Below are 13,392 nucleotides of genomic sequence, written 5' to 3'. Positions count from 1 at the left end.
AAAGGAACTAAGTGGTATTTGAAGTGTATTTTAAATTTTTAATCTTCAATTTATACTTTTAAAAAATAAAAGAAACCTGCTGCTTGCAAGTTAACCCCTGAAATACTCACATGGAATAACTGTTGAACTCCGGTTTTTACTTTTATTTTCATCTCTCTTGCCAGCTCTCTGTGACTGCCAGTTCTTATATGCTGGCAGCCTCTAAAAAAAGAGAGACATTAAGGATTACAGAGCATACTCCAAATAAAAGCACTTTATTAAGAGAAGTTTAAGTAGAATCATCCCACGGTAAGACACTTAAAATCATCCCACAGTAAGACACTTAAAATCATCCCACAGTATTATGGTCCCTTTACTTTAGTTTTACTCTGCTATCAGTGTCATGTCTTGGCAATTCACACTTAGGAGGAATTTAAATGTGAAAGAAAATTCCCAAGAGGAGGAGACTATATACCCAGCTTAAAACTAAATAATGAAAAGTAGTTATCTTTTCCATTAGGGGCTTCTTCACATGGAGCTTTTCTCCTGCAATTGAAATGGCTCTCTCATGGAAGTTTGCAGGCTCTTTACATGACGTCGTGAACCTCCAGGACAACTCCTGCACTAAATCCATTTTAAAATAGATTGCAGATAATGAGCTATCAAATTACCCCATTGTGTTCTGCTTGAGTTCCCTCCATGAAAAGAGGAAGAGAGCAAGAAGAGGAGTGAGATCAATGAAAGATAATGCAAGACGGGGAGAAGGAGGGGGAAAGGGGAGGGGGAAAAGGAAGCACCTGAAAAAGGGAGTATTTGTGATCCTGCATTTAAAATGGAAGCAGAAAGCCCTGTTTTAAATGCAGAATTTTAGGCTGCTATAGAGATGCCCTAAGACTGGAGAGCCGAGAGAGACGCGATTTACCTGGAATTCAGCTTCCAACAGAGATAGATCACAGGGAGTATCTCTTTTCTTCAGGTGATTAAGGTTGTTGTGCAGTTCTGAGATAGTGACCTCTGTTTCACCAAACTGCATGTATTCAACCAAAGCTTGATGGATCAAGATGTACTGTGCCTAGATTGGGAAGATTTCAGAAAGCAAAAGTTGCAGTCAAAAGAATGACATGTAACATTCCCTAAATACAAAATTGTACAGAGTCAAATTATTCTAAAGAAATCTTGCTCTCTAACAGCTCAAGGCTGAATGCGTTTGGTAGGGCTTGCTTCTAAGTAAATGTGCAACTTTTTCAGAGTTATCTGGGAGTAAGTCCCCTTGAATTCAGTGGGGCTTATTTCTGAATAAACATGCATATAATTGTGCAGCACACCTAGTAAAACCTCAGTGGACTTCTCCAAATGTAACAAAGGTAAGGAATATTCCACACATTATGCAGAGGTAAAGCCAAACACCTGAGTATGCTCAACAGGGAGATGTAACCAATCACAGCTCCCTAATAAGTGTACTTGTATGATACATGTGTTTGCAAATTCATGCTTAATACGATCTCATGCTTTACATTTTTTCAGTGTACATTTAAAATATCTTTAGGCATACATCTAAATTACAGGGGTGGGCAACCTGTGGCCCTCAGCCTAATTTCAAAAGCCCTCTGCACACAATTAGTTCAGACCTCTGGCAACAGCGAACTGTCCCTTCCTTGGTAGCCTGCCGTGTGGGAAAGAAGAGGGAGAGGGGGGAAAGGGGGTGTCAGAAATACAGGGAAAAGAGTAAGGGAGAAAGAGAAAAGAGGTGACCCACCCACTTTTGACTCTGCCCCTGATATGCAGCTCCTGACAGATTATCCATGGGGGATAATGACAGAAAAAAGATTGCTGTTGACAGAAGGTTGCTCACCCCAATATAAAATAATATAATGTGTGGACTGTCTCCAGCATTCTGGCTGGGTTCACATGTTGTTTCCACTGCGTGTGCCTGCCATTTGCTTAATTACCCCCAGGGTGCAGCATGGCAGGGATGGCTTCTGACAGACCCCACAACCCATGGCTTGTAGTAGGGGTTGGGGGAAACAACCCATATTGTGTAGTTTCCCCGGCTGATTGTGCAAACCCAGCCAAAATGATGTTTCACTAGCAATATTCACTTTTGATCAAAGGAATAAACTGGGCAGCCTGGGAATACAATACTTTTAGATTTCCCAAGAGAGAAGCTAAAGGGAAATGAAGTGCTAGCGTACCTTCCTGGCTATGCAATCTCCCTACCAGATGGAGCACTGACTAGGCTTTAGCAATTGTATCTGAGGAAAAGTGAATCTTCCATCTTGGCATCTTCCCTAATGCATTCCAAGATATCAATAATTCAACAGTAATTTCTTTTTGGCCAATAAATACAGTTCTGGAAACACACCTCCACTTGCACCATAAGGCATCGCTGACGCCGTAACTTTACAATGTAGCCATAGACATCCACTCTTCCTTCACTCTCCAGTCCCTCCAGCATTGCATCAATTCCAATATAGGTTCCGGTGCGCCCGACACCAGCACTGACCAGGTGGCAATGAAGTGAAGGAGAGAATACAACTGTCAGTCCAGATGCTGATGATTAAGAGATGCAACTTAAGTGGAAGACATTGACATCAAACTTTAAGGCTGTGCAAGGAACTCAAGCAGGCACTTAAGCCTGATCCTCCTTTCGGTGGCACAGTCCTTCATAATATTCCTAACGTCAATATCAATAACATCGGTATGCTCTTGACATCATCGTCTTTGTGGAGGTGTGCACTAATTTAGGCAGCATAAGTGCAAAAAAAAATCGCATAAAGGGTAACATTCTCTGGTTTAAGTTTCTTTGTAGCTTCTCACTGGTCTATCCAGGCAAGAGAACGACATGCAAATCTGTCTGTCTGTCTGTCTGTCTGTCTGTCTGTCTGTCTATCTATCTATCTATCTATCTATCTATCTATCTATCTATTATGTTATCATTTATTTACAATATTTATATACTGCTCCACATCAAAATATTTTGGAGCGGTGAACAGCAGAGATAAAAGAATAAAGCACCACGTTAAAACAATTAAAACATTTTCAAAGAAATAAATTCTGAATTTAATAAACCACGGCTAGTCACTCAAGGAAGGCCTCTTGAAATAACGATGTCTTCAGGAAGCACCAGAAGCAACACAATGTTGGTGCACATTCGAAGGCAGGGAGTTCCACAGGAAAGAAAGAGGTGACAGAAATTATTGCACCACTTTGCAGGTGTGGAACCACATTTTCGAATGCTCCCCTGTATAAGAAAGCTCCCTGCATATACTAAACTAGCACAAGAAGGGAGAATGTTTTAACATATTGTTATAGGGTTGAGGAGTTGGTCTGATTCTGAATGACCTCTCCTGACCCTGCGCCTGAATTTATATTGCCAAATAATGATTCACTAAAGCAAAACTCTTATATATTGCAGGAGTGCCCCCTCCCCATCCAGAGCAGGACCCCAAATGGGGGGGGAGTTAAAGCCCCCCACCCTATGCTAAGGTCCCAATCCTGATCAGGACCCCTGTGCTGAATCTAGAGTAATTTTAAAAAGATTTAGCTGTGTGCTATGAATTTAAAGTAAAATATGCTTTGGCCCTAAGCCTCACATAGCAGAAATTATGAGAAAAGCTTGTTTTACATTTAAATCTTACCTGCAGTGGACCACTATTGGGCCACTAAAGAAGTTGCTTAAAGCATTAACTCTGCGGCGTAACTTGAGAAGGAGATGGGCATCATCAGGTACTCCGTGGTCTGGCCAGCTTGTAAACTGAATATGGGTCACGTCTCTTCCTGTTGACTTTTCCCTTCTCTGGACAAAGGGGTGTGTGTGTAAATATTTATTGTTGCCATTTCAGTATGAAAGGTAAAATGGCAAGAAATGGTGGAAAAGGCCACATAGCAAGAGGTGATCATCACTGTCTGAGTTGATAGTGCTTGGCCAGAAGGGGAGGCAGAATGCAGATGGCTTTCCACACCTGCCCACCCAAACACATAGCATTAGGTGACACTTCATTAGAAGACTCTGACAATGTAATCTTTATATTACATTGTAGTCACCACCCACCTTGCTCCCCCAAAGCAAATATCTAATTAGTGGAAGAGCAGGCATAGAGCAGTGGTTATGAGAGTGAGATGACTTGGATTCCTGCACCGAGCAGTGGGTTGGACTTGACGGTCTTGTTGGCCCCTTCCAACCCTACTGTTCTGTGAGACTATGATCCTATGATTCTATGTGAGCCAATAAACCTCTGGTTCACCTGTCACCTCAGCCATGAACTCCCTAGGTGGCCCTAGGCAAGCCAGCCCCTCTGCAATATGGAGATGATGATAATTATTATTATTATTATTATTGCTACTTATCTTACAGAGATGTAAAGTTTACAGAGTGAATGTGTGTAAACCTCTCCAAGCATTATTATTCTTACTTACATTTGTGATATGCAACTTCTGAATGATGTAGTCAGGACACACTTTGCATTCATTTATCTTCACAATGATATCTCCAAAAGACGCTGTCTCTTCCTCCATGGTTGGCCAGTATTTGGCACATTTGACCTGTAAAGACAAAGGTCATCAACTGAAAATGCAAGGGTTATTGGCTGAAAAGAGCCTTCACATTCATCTTTATTTCTTCTTGCTAAAATATTTATTTATTACATTTCTATACCATCCAATAGCCAAAGGATAGCTGTTAATTATTTAGCTGCACACTCCGGTTTACCACATTAAAATCTGACCTGCCATATTTTATTTTAAAGTAGTTATTAGGGTGACCAGAGGCAACAGTGGAAACAAAATACATACATTTACACCCTCAGTCTTCAAGTGCTGGGTCAGCCAAATAACCAAAGTTCTCTGGGTGGTTCACAAAAATTCAATTACAGTTTTAAAAAAAATTAAATAGTTGGGTACAAATTTCAAAATGAAATAATGTTTGTTCAATAGAACAGGACAGAGCTGTTTTTATTGTGCATGTCACCCTGAGAACAATTTGTTATAGGGTGATTAAAGATGCACATGCACACCATGCACACACAGACATGCACACACATACACACACACATATCATGCTTGTTTCATTTAAGAGATTTGCAGGATACAGCCATGTCTATTCCTGTGTCTCAGTCATCTGCCTAATACTGTTTCCCACTCTGTTCGTCTTTAGTTTTTGCTTATTCTTCTTCCTAAAGTGCTATGTGTTGATGGTGTTATATAAATAAAGTTGTTGTTGTTGTTGTTGCTTTATTTATATAATACCATCAACACATGGCACTTTATGAGTAGCATAAGCAAAAACTAAACAAGACCCCAAACCCACCCCTGAACAGGTCAAATCATCATCATCATCAAGACTAAACTAATCAACTAAAGACTAAAAAGACAAAACTAATAAACTAAACAAGAAACCCATCCCCAAACAGGTCATATGCCCCAAGGCAATAATAATGACAATTATTAATAATAATAATAATTAATAATAATAGTAGTAGTCATAATAAAATATTTCAGAAGAAGTTTGTTTTAGCTCACTAAACCTATTGCATCCATTAGTTCCCGAAATCTGAGACTACAGTGGACCTGTTTCTTCGCTTAGACTGCCTTTCTCATTCCCTGACTAGGAGGGAATGATTTTAACAAGAACATAAGGAGAGCCTGCTGGATGAGACTCAAGATCCATCTTGCCCAGCATCCTTCTCCCATAGTGGCTAACCAGATGTTCCTGGGAGGGCCACAAGCAGCACATGGGGGCAACAGACTTACCCTTGCTGAACATCATCCAGCAACCAGTGTAACCTAGGGATGGGCAAATCTGCACATCTTATCTCATCGAGGGTCTTGGTTTTTCCCCCACACAGAAATATATATATATTTTTGTGCACATTTTTCAAATGCACTAATTCTTTTTTCACATTTATCAAAGGTACCCATTTTGGTATGCATGTCCCCATTGACAAAAGTATGTCTGTGCACATTTTACAAAGGTGTATGGTGTTTTGTGCATTTTTCAAATGTGTGCATGTTGTCGAAAACATTTTCTCTCCCATAGAACACACTGCAAGCCTGGAAATGTATGGACTTCCAACTGAAAATTGTGTCCAGTTCCATGTTTGTTCGGGAAGTGTGGATCAGGTGAATCCAGGGAAAAAAGCCTTGATAGAGCAAATTTCTCACCCCACCCATCTCTAGCACATGCATGCTTCTCGTTAAAGTCTGGTCAAGACCAACTGGAAGAGTTATAAGCATGCATACATTAGAGGTGGCACAAAAACAATTCAATGAATATCACTGACAAAGCAACAGGTTTTTCCTCCTTCCAGATGGCAGTGGCAAAATACATGACTCCCCAGAAGAATTTGGGTTGGCTGGTAAATCTAGCAGCAGCAACAGTTAATAACTGGTTTAAAAGACATACTGCCAAGGCCTTCATACCTCACCTCAAGTACTTCATGACAAAGAGGTTTCCCATAAGTAAATGTATGAATAGTTAGTCACAACAATGTAGTATGTATGTTTCCCTCACCCTGTTTCCTTCCTCACAGCGAGTCACCATGACAACAATTGTTGCCTTTTGCTCCCAGATCATTCTCCAGAAATCATCAGTTGTCTCATCCTTGGGACCTAGCAGAAAGATTAATTTAATCACTTGAAACATTTCAATGTGATGATTCGAATGGACATGGGCCATCCAAAGATAAGCGCTTTTAATGGCCATCAATTTCAATAGTAAAGATAGTTAAGCACATGCTTAGCTTTCCCCACAGCACTTAAAAGTGCTTATTTTTGGTTAGATCAGGCCCTTATTGTTTAATATAGTAAAAATAAACAAGGAGAAGAAGATGTAATCTTGTGTTCTTGCTGTTGTACATAAGGAATGTATTGCCAAGTGCATCTCTGTTATTCTACCAGTTTGATATTATCATTAATCTGTTTCCCCATGCAGTCAAAATCATACAAGGTGCAGACAAATATATTTATTTTACTTTCCTATAAGATTGAAGGTAGAAACAAAAAGAAACAAAATGAAACAAAGAAGGGGAAGGGGTAATACAAACCTTGGGCAGCAATGTATTTTCTTGGTTCTTTGAAACCCTATGATAGAAAGTTACATAATATTATCCCACAATTAAATGCTCAGGAATACCAATATTTGCATATCCATAAGAATTACAGGATTATGAACAATGTTTTCATTTTTGCATTAGGAACGTTGTTGACAAAAGTCACTCACATCAATATGGCTTGCATTGATGTAGTCGGATCCTGGGTCACCGGGTACTGCAGAAAGCTCCACACGATTGTAGTCATCTTTTCATACAGAGTGTTAGAAACAGAATTTCAAGACAAAGAATATTGCATCTGAATCTTTTGTTCAATATAATATCAGGGAGGAGGCGGGGATTAAGGATCAACATGAAATACTCAGTTCACAACATGTACTTACATGGGAGGATATCAACATAACGGTTTTTGTTCTGGTTGTAAGATTTGCGTGCATCTTTTATAGTGAATTTGCTGAAAACTCTGGGAATGCTCTGCAAAAGACAACATCTGCCTGAGCAAAAAGTATTGTGTAAAAATTATAATTATAGATAGAAGTTTATGAGATATTGAGCTCTTTAATTATTATTAATTATTATTAATTTGCATAATAGTAATTTCAACTGCCATCCTGAATCCGGATTTTTACATTGAAGGCCACAAACCTATTCAGACTTACTTCACGGTAAGTCCCAAAGCATTCAGTGACACTTACTTCTAAATAGGCATGCACAGAATTGGGCTGTAAGTTCCACAGGAATAATTATGAACAGTGATCATATTTAAGGCCCAGAATCTACTGCTGAGATGGTTTCATCTGCATGCATGGCACTACAAAGTACAGGTCCCTGCCTCAGGAGGCTTACAGTCTATAATTTTTTAAGTTATTTATTTACAATATTTATATACCGCTCCACATCAGAAGATTTCAGAGCAGTGAACAACACAGTAAAATAATAAAACAGCAGATTAAAAGAGTTAAAACATAATTCAACACAGGGGAGACAACACAGGAAGGAGAGATACATGGTGGCAAGGATAATATAGCCCCCAAGTTTCTAATATACAGCAGAAATTATTAAGAAGGGAATTCTAAAGTCAGGCATTCTAAATCCCCCATGCAAGGTGGGAAAGTAGGGACAAGAACACTAGCTCTGCCCCTTTGTCGCCCTCCACAAGTTAAAGGGTGGCTGTTTCTAATCACACAGGGAGCCTACAAAGGTCGAACAGGCTCCCCACTGTACAATCATCCTCCAACTCATGGAGAGAAATGAAGGGGGACAGAGCTACAATGACCATCTCCATCACACAGTTCTAACTGCATGACAGAAATGAACTTCTGAAAAGGGCTTTTTGTGTGAGGGCTATCCGTTATGTATTGTTTTAATTTTTTCTTGTTGGGAACGCTACCAAAAGTACAATAATAACAAAGCTTATAACTAACTGCAGAGTTACTGACAAAAAGATATTAAGGGATGGGACCAGGTGCAAAGTTACAGAACAAATCATATAATAATTGAAGCAGATCCAAATCAATAACCGAACTATTAATATCTTAGAAGCAAATATGGAAAGCCATATGGAAGAATGACCATCCATATAAATAAAGGGCAATATACTCTGACATTAAGTTGGAACCAGACTTAGTCATGCTTAAAGTAGACCCATTGAAATCAAAATGTGGGTGGCTTTAAAAAGAGATTAGACAATTCATGGAGGATAAGGCTGTCAATGGCTACTATATACATGACAGCTACATACTACCTCCAGTTTCATAGGCAGTATGCCTGTGTATATACCAGTTGCTGGGGAACACAAGCGGGGGGCTGCTGGTGCACTCATGTCCTACTTGTGGGCTTTCCATAGGCATCTGGTTGGCCACGGTGTGAACAGAATGCTGGACTAGATAGGCATTTGGTTTGATCCATCATGGCTGTTCTTATGTTCTTAAAGGGACTTTAGCCAGTACAAAGTAGCCCTATTAATTTCAGTGTATCTACTCTAAGCATAACTAAGTCTGATCCAATTCGTTGTTTAGGGGCACTTTTCTTTTCTTCCCTGGAATGATTCTTGTCTGAATGGATCTTTGACCTCTTTCAACTGACATGTTAATTCAGATATTATCATCATTATCACCTCTCAGGCCTTCCTCACTGCCTCCATGTACATGCCAGGCAATCTTTGCAACTAGCAAAAGGCTAAGAAGAAAATCCCTGTGAGGACTCAATGGGTGATCTTTTTTCTATGTACCAATAAAGCACAAGTATAGAATCCTTTAGAACAGAGCATCTTAAAATTTCCCTACATTTAGCAAATGTTTTATATCTTCCAGTCAACCGAGAATATCACTCTCCTAATGAAACTCTTTCCCTTCTGGATCAGATACTTGGGCTTTTTGCCTGGAATCTCTCCCCCCACCCCCACCCCCAATTCCATGAAACTTGAGCCCTCACAGGGCTGTGCTGGGAGCTTCCTCCTCCACACCCAAAAGGAAAACCAGCCATCAGTATTCATATTTCTGACATGCAGTTGCCTCTTTAAAAAAAAAAAAAATAGGGCACCAACCTGAAACTCATCCAGGAAAAGTCTTCCTTCGTCAGCTATCTTTCTTTTATATGTTTCCCACAACAAGTCTGCAGGAATTGGTTCTATACTCCTCAGCTGCCTTTCATCATCTTTAAAACAAGAAGGGAATATGTAAAATGTCAATGTAATACACATTTAAATACATGCTTAAGTACATAATACATAGTTATATAATAAGTCTGCAGTAAGTTTAGTGCTTGAACACAATGAGATGAGCTTTGGCAAACCACCACCAAACAATTCAGTCGAATGATGTGATACATTCTCTTCAAGCATGCACCTTTAATCCTTTGTGATGAACCCACAATGAACAAACAAAAGAGCTCCTAAAATCAACGTCATACATGCAGTTACAATCTGTAGCAGTGGTTTCTAGGGATGTCACGGGAGCCCGTTTTGGTCCGCAAATTTGACAGACTGCTGGAACACGCACCCACCAAGCTGTGCCTGCCAAGCTCCCCCCTGCTCGCTGGCTCTCTGGGCTGCAGTTGAGCGCCCCCTCCATGCTCGTTGAGGCCTGTTCGTCTCTGTGCTGATTGCCATGTTTTTAAAAAAATGGCGATCGGCAGCACTTGCCCATAGAGTTATACACAAAATAGCTCTGTCAACTACAGTCTATGGGTGATTCACAACACTTTTTGCATTTAAGTCTATGTGCCCACATACTTATAGTCAAAAAGCGCTGTGAATCACCCATAGACTCTAGTTGACAGAGCTATTTTGCGTATAACTCTATGGGCAAGTGCTGCCGATCACCTTTTAAAAAAAAAAACATGGCGATTGGCACAGAGACAAACAGGCCCGGGTAAGTTGCAGGCTGCTCATCAAGCACAGAGGGGGCACTCGAATGCAGCCTGGAGGGCCAGCGAGCAGGGGGAAAGCTCAGGGGCACCTGGAGAACCCGAACTGGGATGTGTTCTCACATCCCTAGTGGTTTCCCAGGTTCCCTTCTGGAAACCCTTTCAACATGAATTTGTCTATGGAATAAGTCCTGTGCATCAGTGAGAGAGCAACACAAACCCTGTACATTGTAAATATGGATGTGCAAATCATCAAAATTCGAGTTCTCCAGATTCCATCTCAAACCTCTTTCTGACTGGAGTTGCATCATATTGTGAGCTTTGTTTTTACTTTTCACATGAAAATCCGTGCATATTTTCATGCATATTTTTCCAAATGTACACATCAGTTATCTGTATCTTTGAAATGTATGCATTCTTCTTCCACAGATTAAAGCGTATTTGTGCACATTTTTCAAAAGTGCAGGTTTTTCAAAAGTGCAGGTTTTTCAAATGTATGCATGCTGACAAACACATGCTGTCAAACACATTGCGGTGTGATTTGGTGCACAAATCACACTGCAAGCTCAGAAATGTATGGACTTCGACCACAGATTGCATCTGGGTGCATGATTGGTCCGGAAGGTGCAAACTGAGTTGATCCTGATCAAAACAAACAGAAGTGAATTTCTCATACATCCCTACTTGTAGAATATTCTGGGGACATGTTCCAGGTGCATATAGTCACTGCCCAAGCCTCTGGGGCCTATTCTAGCATGTATAGTATACTGTCCTGTGAGAACTGAGAGTACAAGCTGGGGGCTACCCAACACACTCCTGTAATCTCACATTGCAGGAGGCTTTCAGGAAAGCTTGTTCACCATGAATAATGTTCTCATTGAGGAACTTCTGGAAAGTTTCCAAGGAAACCTAGGATTCTCCCTGAACAGAGTAATTGCCACTTATTAGGATATTAGTTTATTACATTTCTACTCCACTCATCCTAAAGGAGCTCAAAGCAGGACTCCCCACTTGTTTTTCCACCCAGGCACAGCTCAGGGCCAGACCTTCTTACTTCCACAGTTGAACTATATAATTTGCCTTCAGACCAATCTCTGAGTGCTCAACACCTAAGATGTTAGAAGTGTTGTGGATGCTGAAGAAAATATGAAACTTTGTTTTTTTAGAAATTGGTAAAATAGCAGAACAAAGTATATATATATAAAAAACAGAATGAGCATTACTGGGAATATTTCAAGGTAATAATGAGAATGTATTACATAAAAAACTTATAAGATTTCTAACAACTGCAGCTAGATTGTTTGATAGTCAGCAAATGGAAATATCTAAAAGAAATCTCACTTAAAGAATGGTGCAATAGAGTATGGCAGATTGCGTTATTAGAAAAATTGACAAATAATATTAAATTAGCAAAAGGACAAAGAAAGAAGGACAGTTTTACGGAAGAATGGTATAGTTTTATTGTTTATACAAAGGCAGAGAAATGATGGAGTGTTCCCTCTTACTACAAAACTATGGTTGTCATAGAACACAGGAAGGTACTATTCATGATTAAAATAACAAATAAGAAGGTATGTTCTTATTATAATTTGTCAAATTGTAATGCATGTTTTCAAACATAAAAAAATTGCAGTGAATGTTTGGTTTAGGTTATATATTTGTCCTTAAGAATAAAATATGTACATCTTATTATTATTAATAGCATGGATAACTTGTAAATTGTTGTATAATTTATTATGCATTTGTTGAACAAAGTTGTACAGATAGATAAAGTACATGTATGGTAATGGAAATGAAATAAAGAACAGTTAAAATTAAAAAAAGAAGTGTTGTGGATGCCCACATCTGGATCTTTATCCTGCTTGACTACTTGTTGGAATTAGTAAATTGGAATGATTTCTTTAAGGGCCATGACTATCTTTATCAAGTGAACACCTCACATGGTATTTTCCACTAGAGACTATGTGCAATAAGGCCGGATAATAAATACATATTTGAGACTATGTGCAATAAGGCCGGATAATAAATACATATTGCCATACACTTGGCGTATGTGACAGCACTATGATTTAAATCAGTCTTCCCCAACCTGGTGCCCTCCAGATGTTTTAGATTTCAACTCCCATCAGCCCCTTCATGACCAATGGTCAGGAATGCTGAGAGTTGTAATCCAAAACATCTGGAAGTCATTGTGTTGGGGAAGGCTGATTTAAATTATTAAATTATATGCTGTTTACTCAAAAAGCTCAATGTCATCCATGGTGTGAGAGGTGAAGGCTATCACGGCTGTGTGTCAGGCTGGGGGCAGTGTTTGGTGGGGAGATCAAGCCCCCAATAAAAGTGCACCAGGCATGCTCAGTGACTCCTAATCAGACACGCAAGGGCAAGGCATAGTCAGGATGACCTAAATGTCAGAGTCAAGAAGATTCCAGCATTTGCAGCTACAGCTCTTCACTAGAAAGGCTGAGCAGCCCTTGGGGACTAGAACCAAGCTGTGGTCTATGATGTCTGGAGAAGTGGTCGGGTAGCAGTGCAGCTGAAATAAGGACTGGCACAGAACTAACTACAAATGGTGGCAGTAAACCTGTCCTGTGTGTTAGAACATGGGTCACCACTAAATTTGTATAAAGGGTGCGATGCTGATCTAAAGTAGAAAACCTCCAGGAAGGAGGGTGCTTAATTCTTCCCCTGCCTGCTGTTTTTCACTCACAACCCCTGCCTTGCAGCCACTCTCCTCCCAGTGGGGTTCTGAGAGCAGAACTAAACCTGGATGGCTTAAAAGCAACTTGGAGGAACGGGGTTGTGAGTAAAAAACATGGCAGGCAGGAGAAACAGCTAATGCACCCCCTTCCTGCCTGTATTCTCTCCCTCATACCCTATTCTAGCACATGCATTGTGTACCCACTGGATGCAGTTAGCTTCTCAGGGTCCAAAACACATGAGCAGGTATATAGAAGCATCTGGCCATGGGTGCATATGGGCAAGATGAAGGATGAAAAGA

The 13,392-nt window shown here is 40.1% G+C and overlaps 1 protein-coding gene across 10 annotated transcripts in view; it reads right to left on the bottom strand.

Annotated features, from left to right (window-relative positions):
• Positions 1 to 13,392, bottom strand: part of PTPRC (protein tyrosine phosphatase receptor type C) — a 127,531-nt gene that overhangs the window by 14,059 nt on the left and 100,080 nt on the right. For all 10 annotated transcript variants that reach the window (XM_084851518.1, XM_084851522.1, XM_084851519.1 and 7 more), the window contains 10 exons: positions 9,571 to 9,680; positions 7,409 to 7,499; positions 7,196 to 7,272; positions 7,020 to 7,056; positions 6,488 to 6,585; positions 4,396 to 4,521; positions 3,618 to 3,775; positions 2,342 to 2,477; positions 902 to 1,051; positions 111 to 201 (listed from right to left, as the gene is read on the bottom strand). In XM_084851518.1, the coding sequence (XP_084707644.1) occupies positions 111 to 201; positions 902 to 1,051; positions 2,342 to 2,477; positions 3,618 to 3,775; positions 4,396 to 4,521; positions 6,488 to 6,585; positions 7,020 to 7,056; positions 7,196 to 7,272; positions 7,409 to 7,499; positions 9,571 to 9,680 (1,074 nt within the window). The remainder of the gene's footprint in view (positions 1 to 110; positions 202 to 901; positions 1,052 to 2,341; positions 2,478 to 3,617; positions 3,776 to 4,395; positions 4,522 to 6,487; positions 6,586 to 7,019; positions 7,057 to 7,195; positions 7,273 to 7,408; positions 7,500 to 9,570; positions 9,681 to 13,392) is intronic.

Source organism: Heloderma suspectum, chromosome 4 (genome assembly GCF_057233095.1).
Source record: "Heloderma suspectum isolate Gila_16-S chromosome 4, 16-S_ref, whole genome shotgun sequence".
Classification (NCBI taxonomy): Eukaryota; Metazoa; Chordata; class Lepidosauria; order Squamata; family Helodermatidae; genus Heloderma; species Heloderma suspectum.
This window is presented reverse-complemented; position numbering and strand designations above follow the sequence as displayed.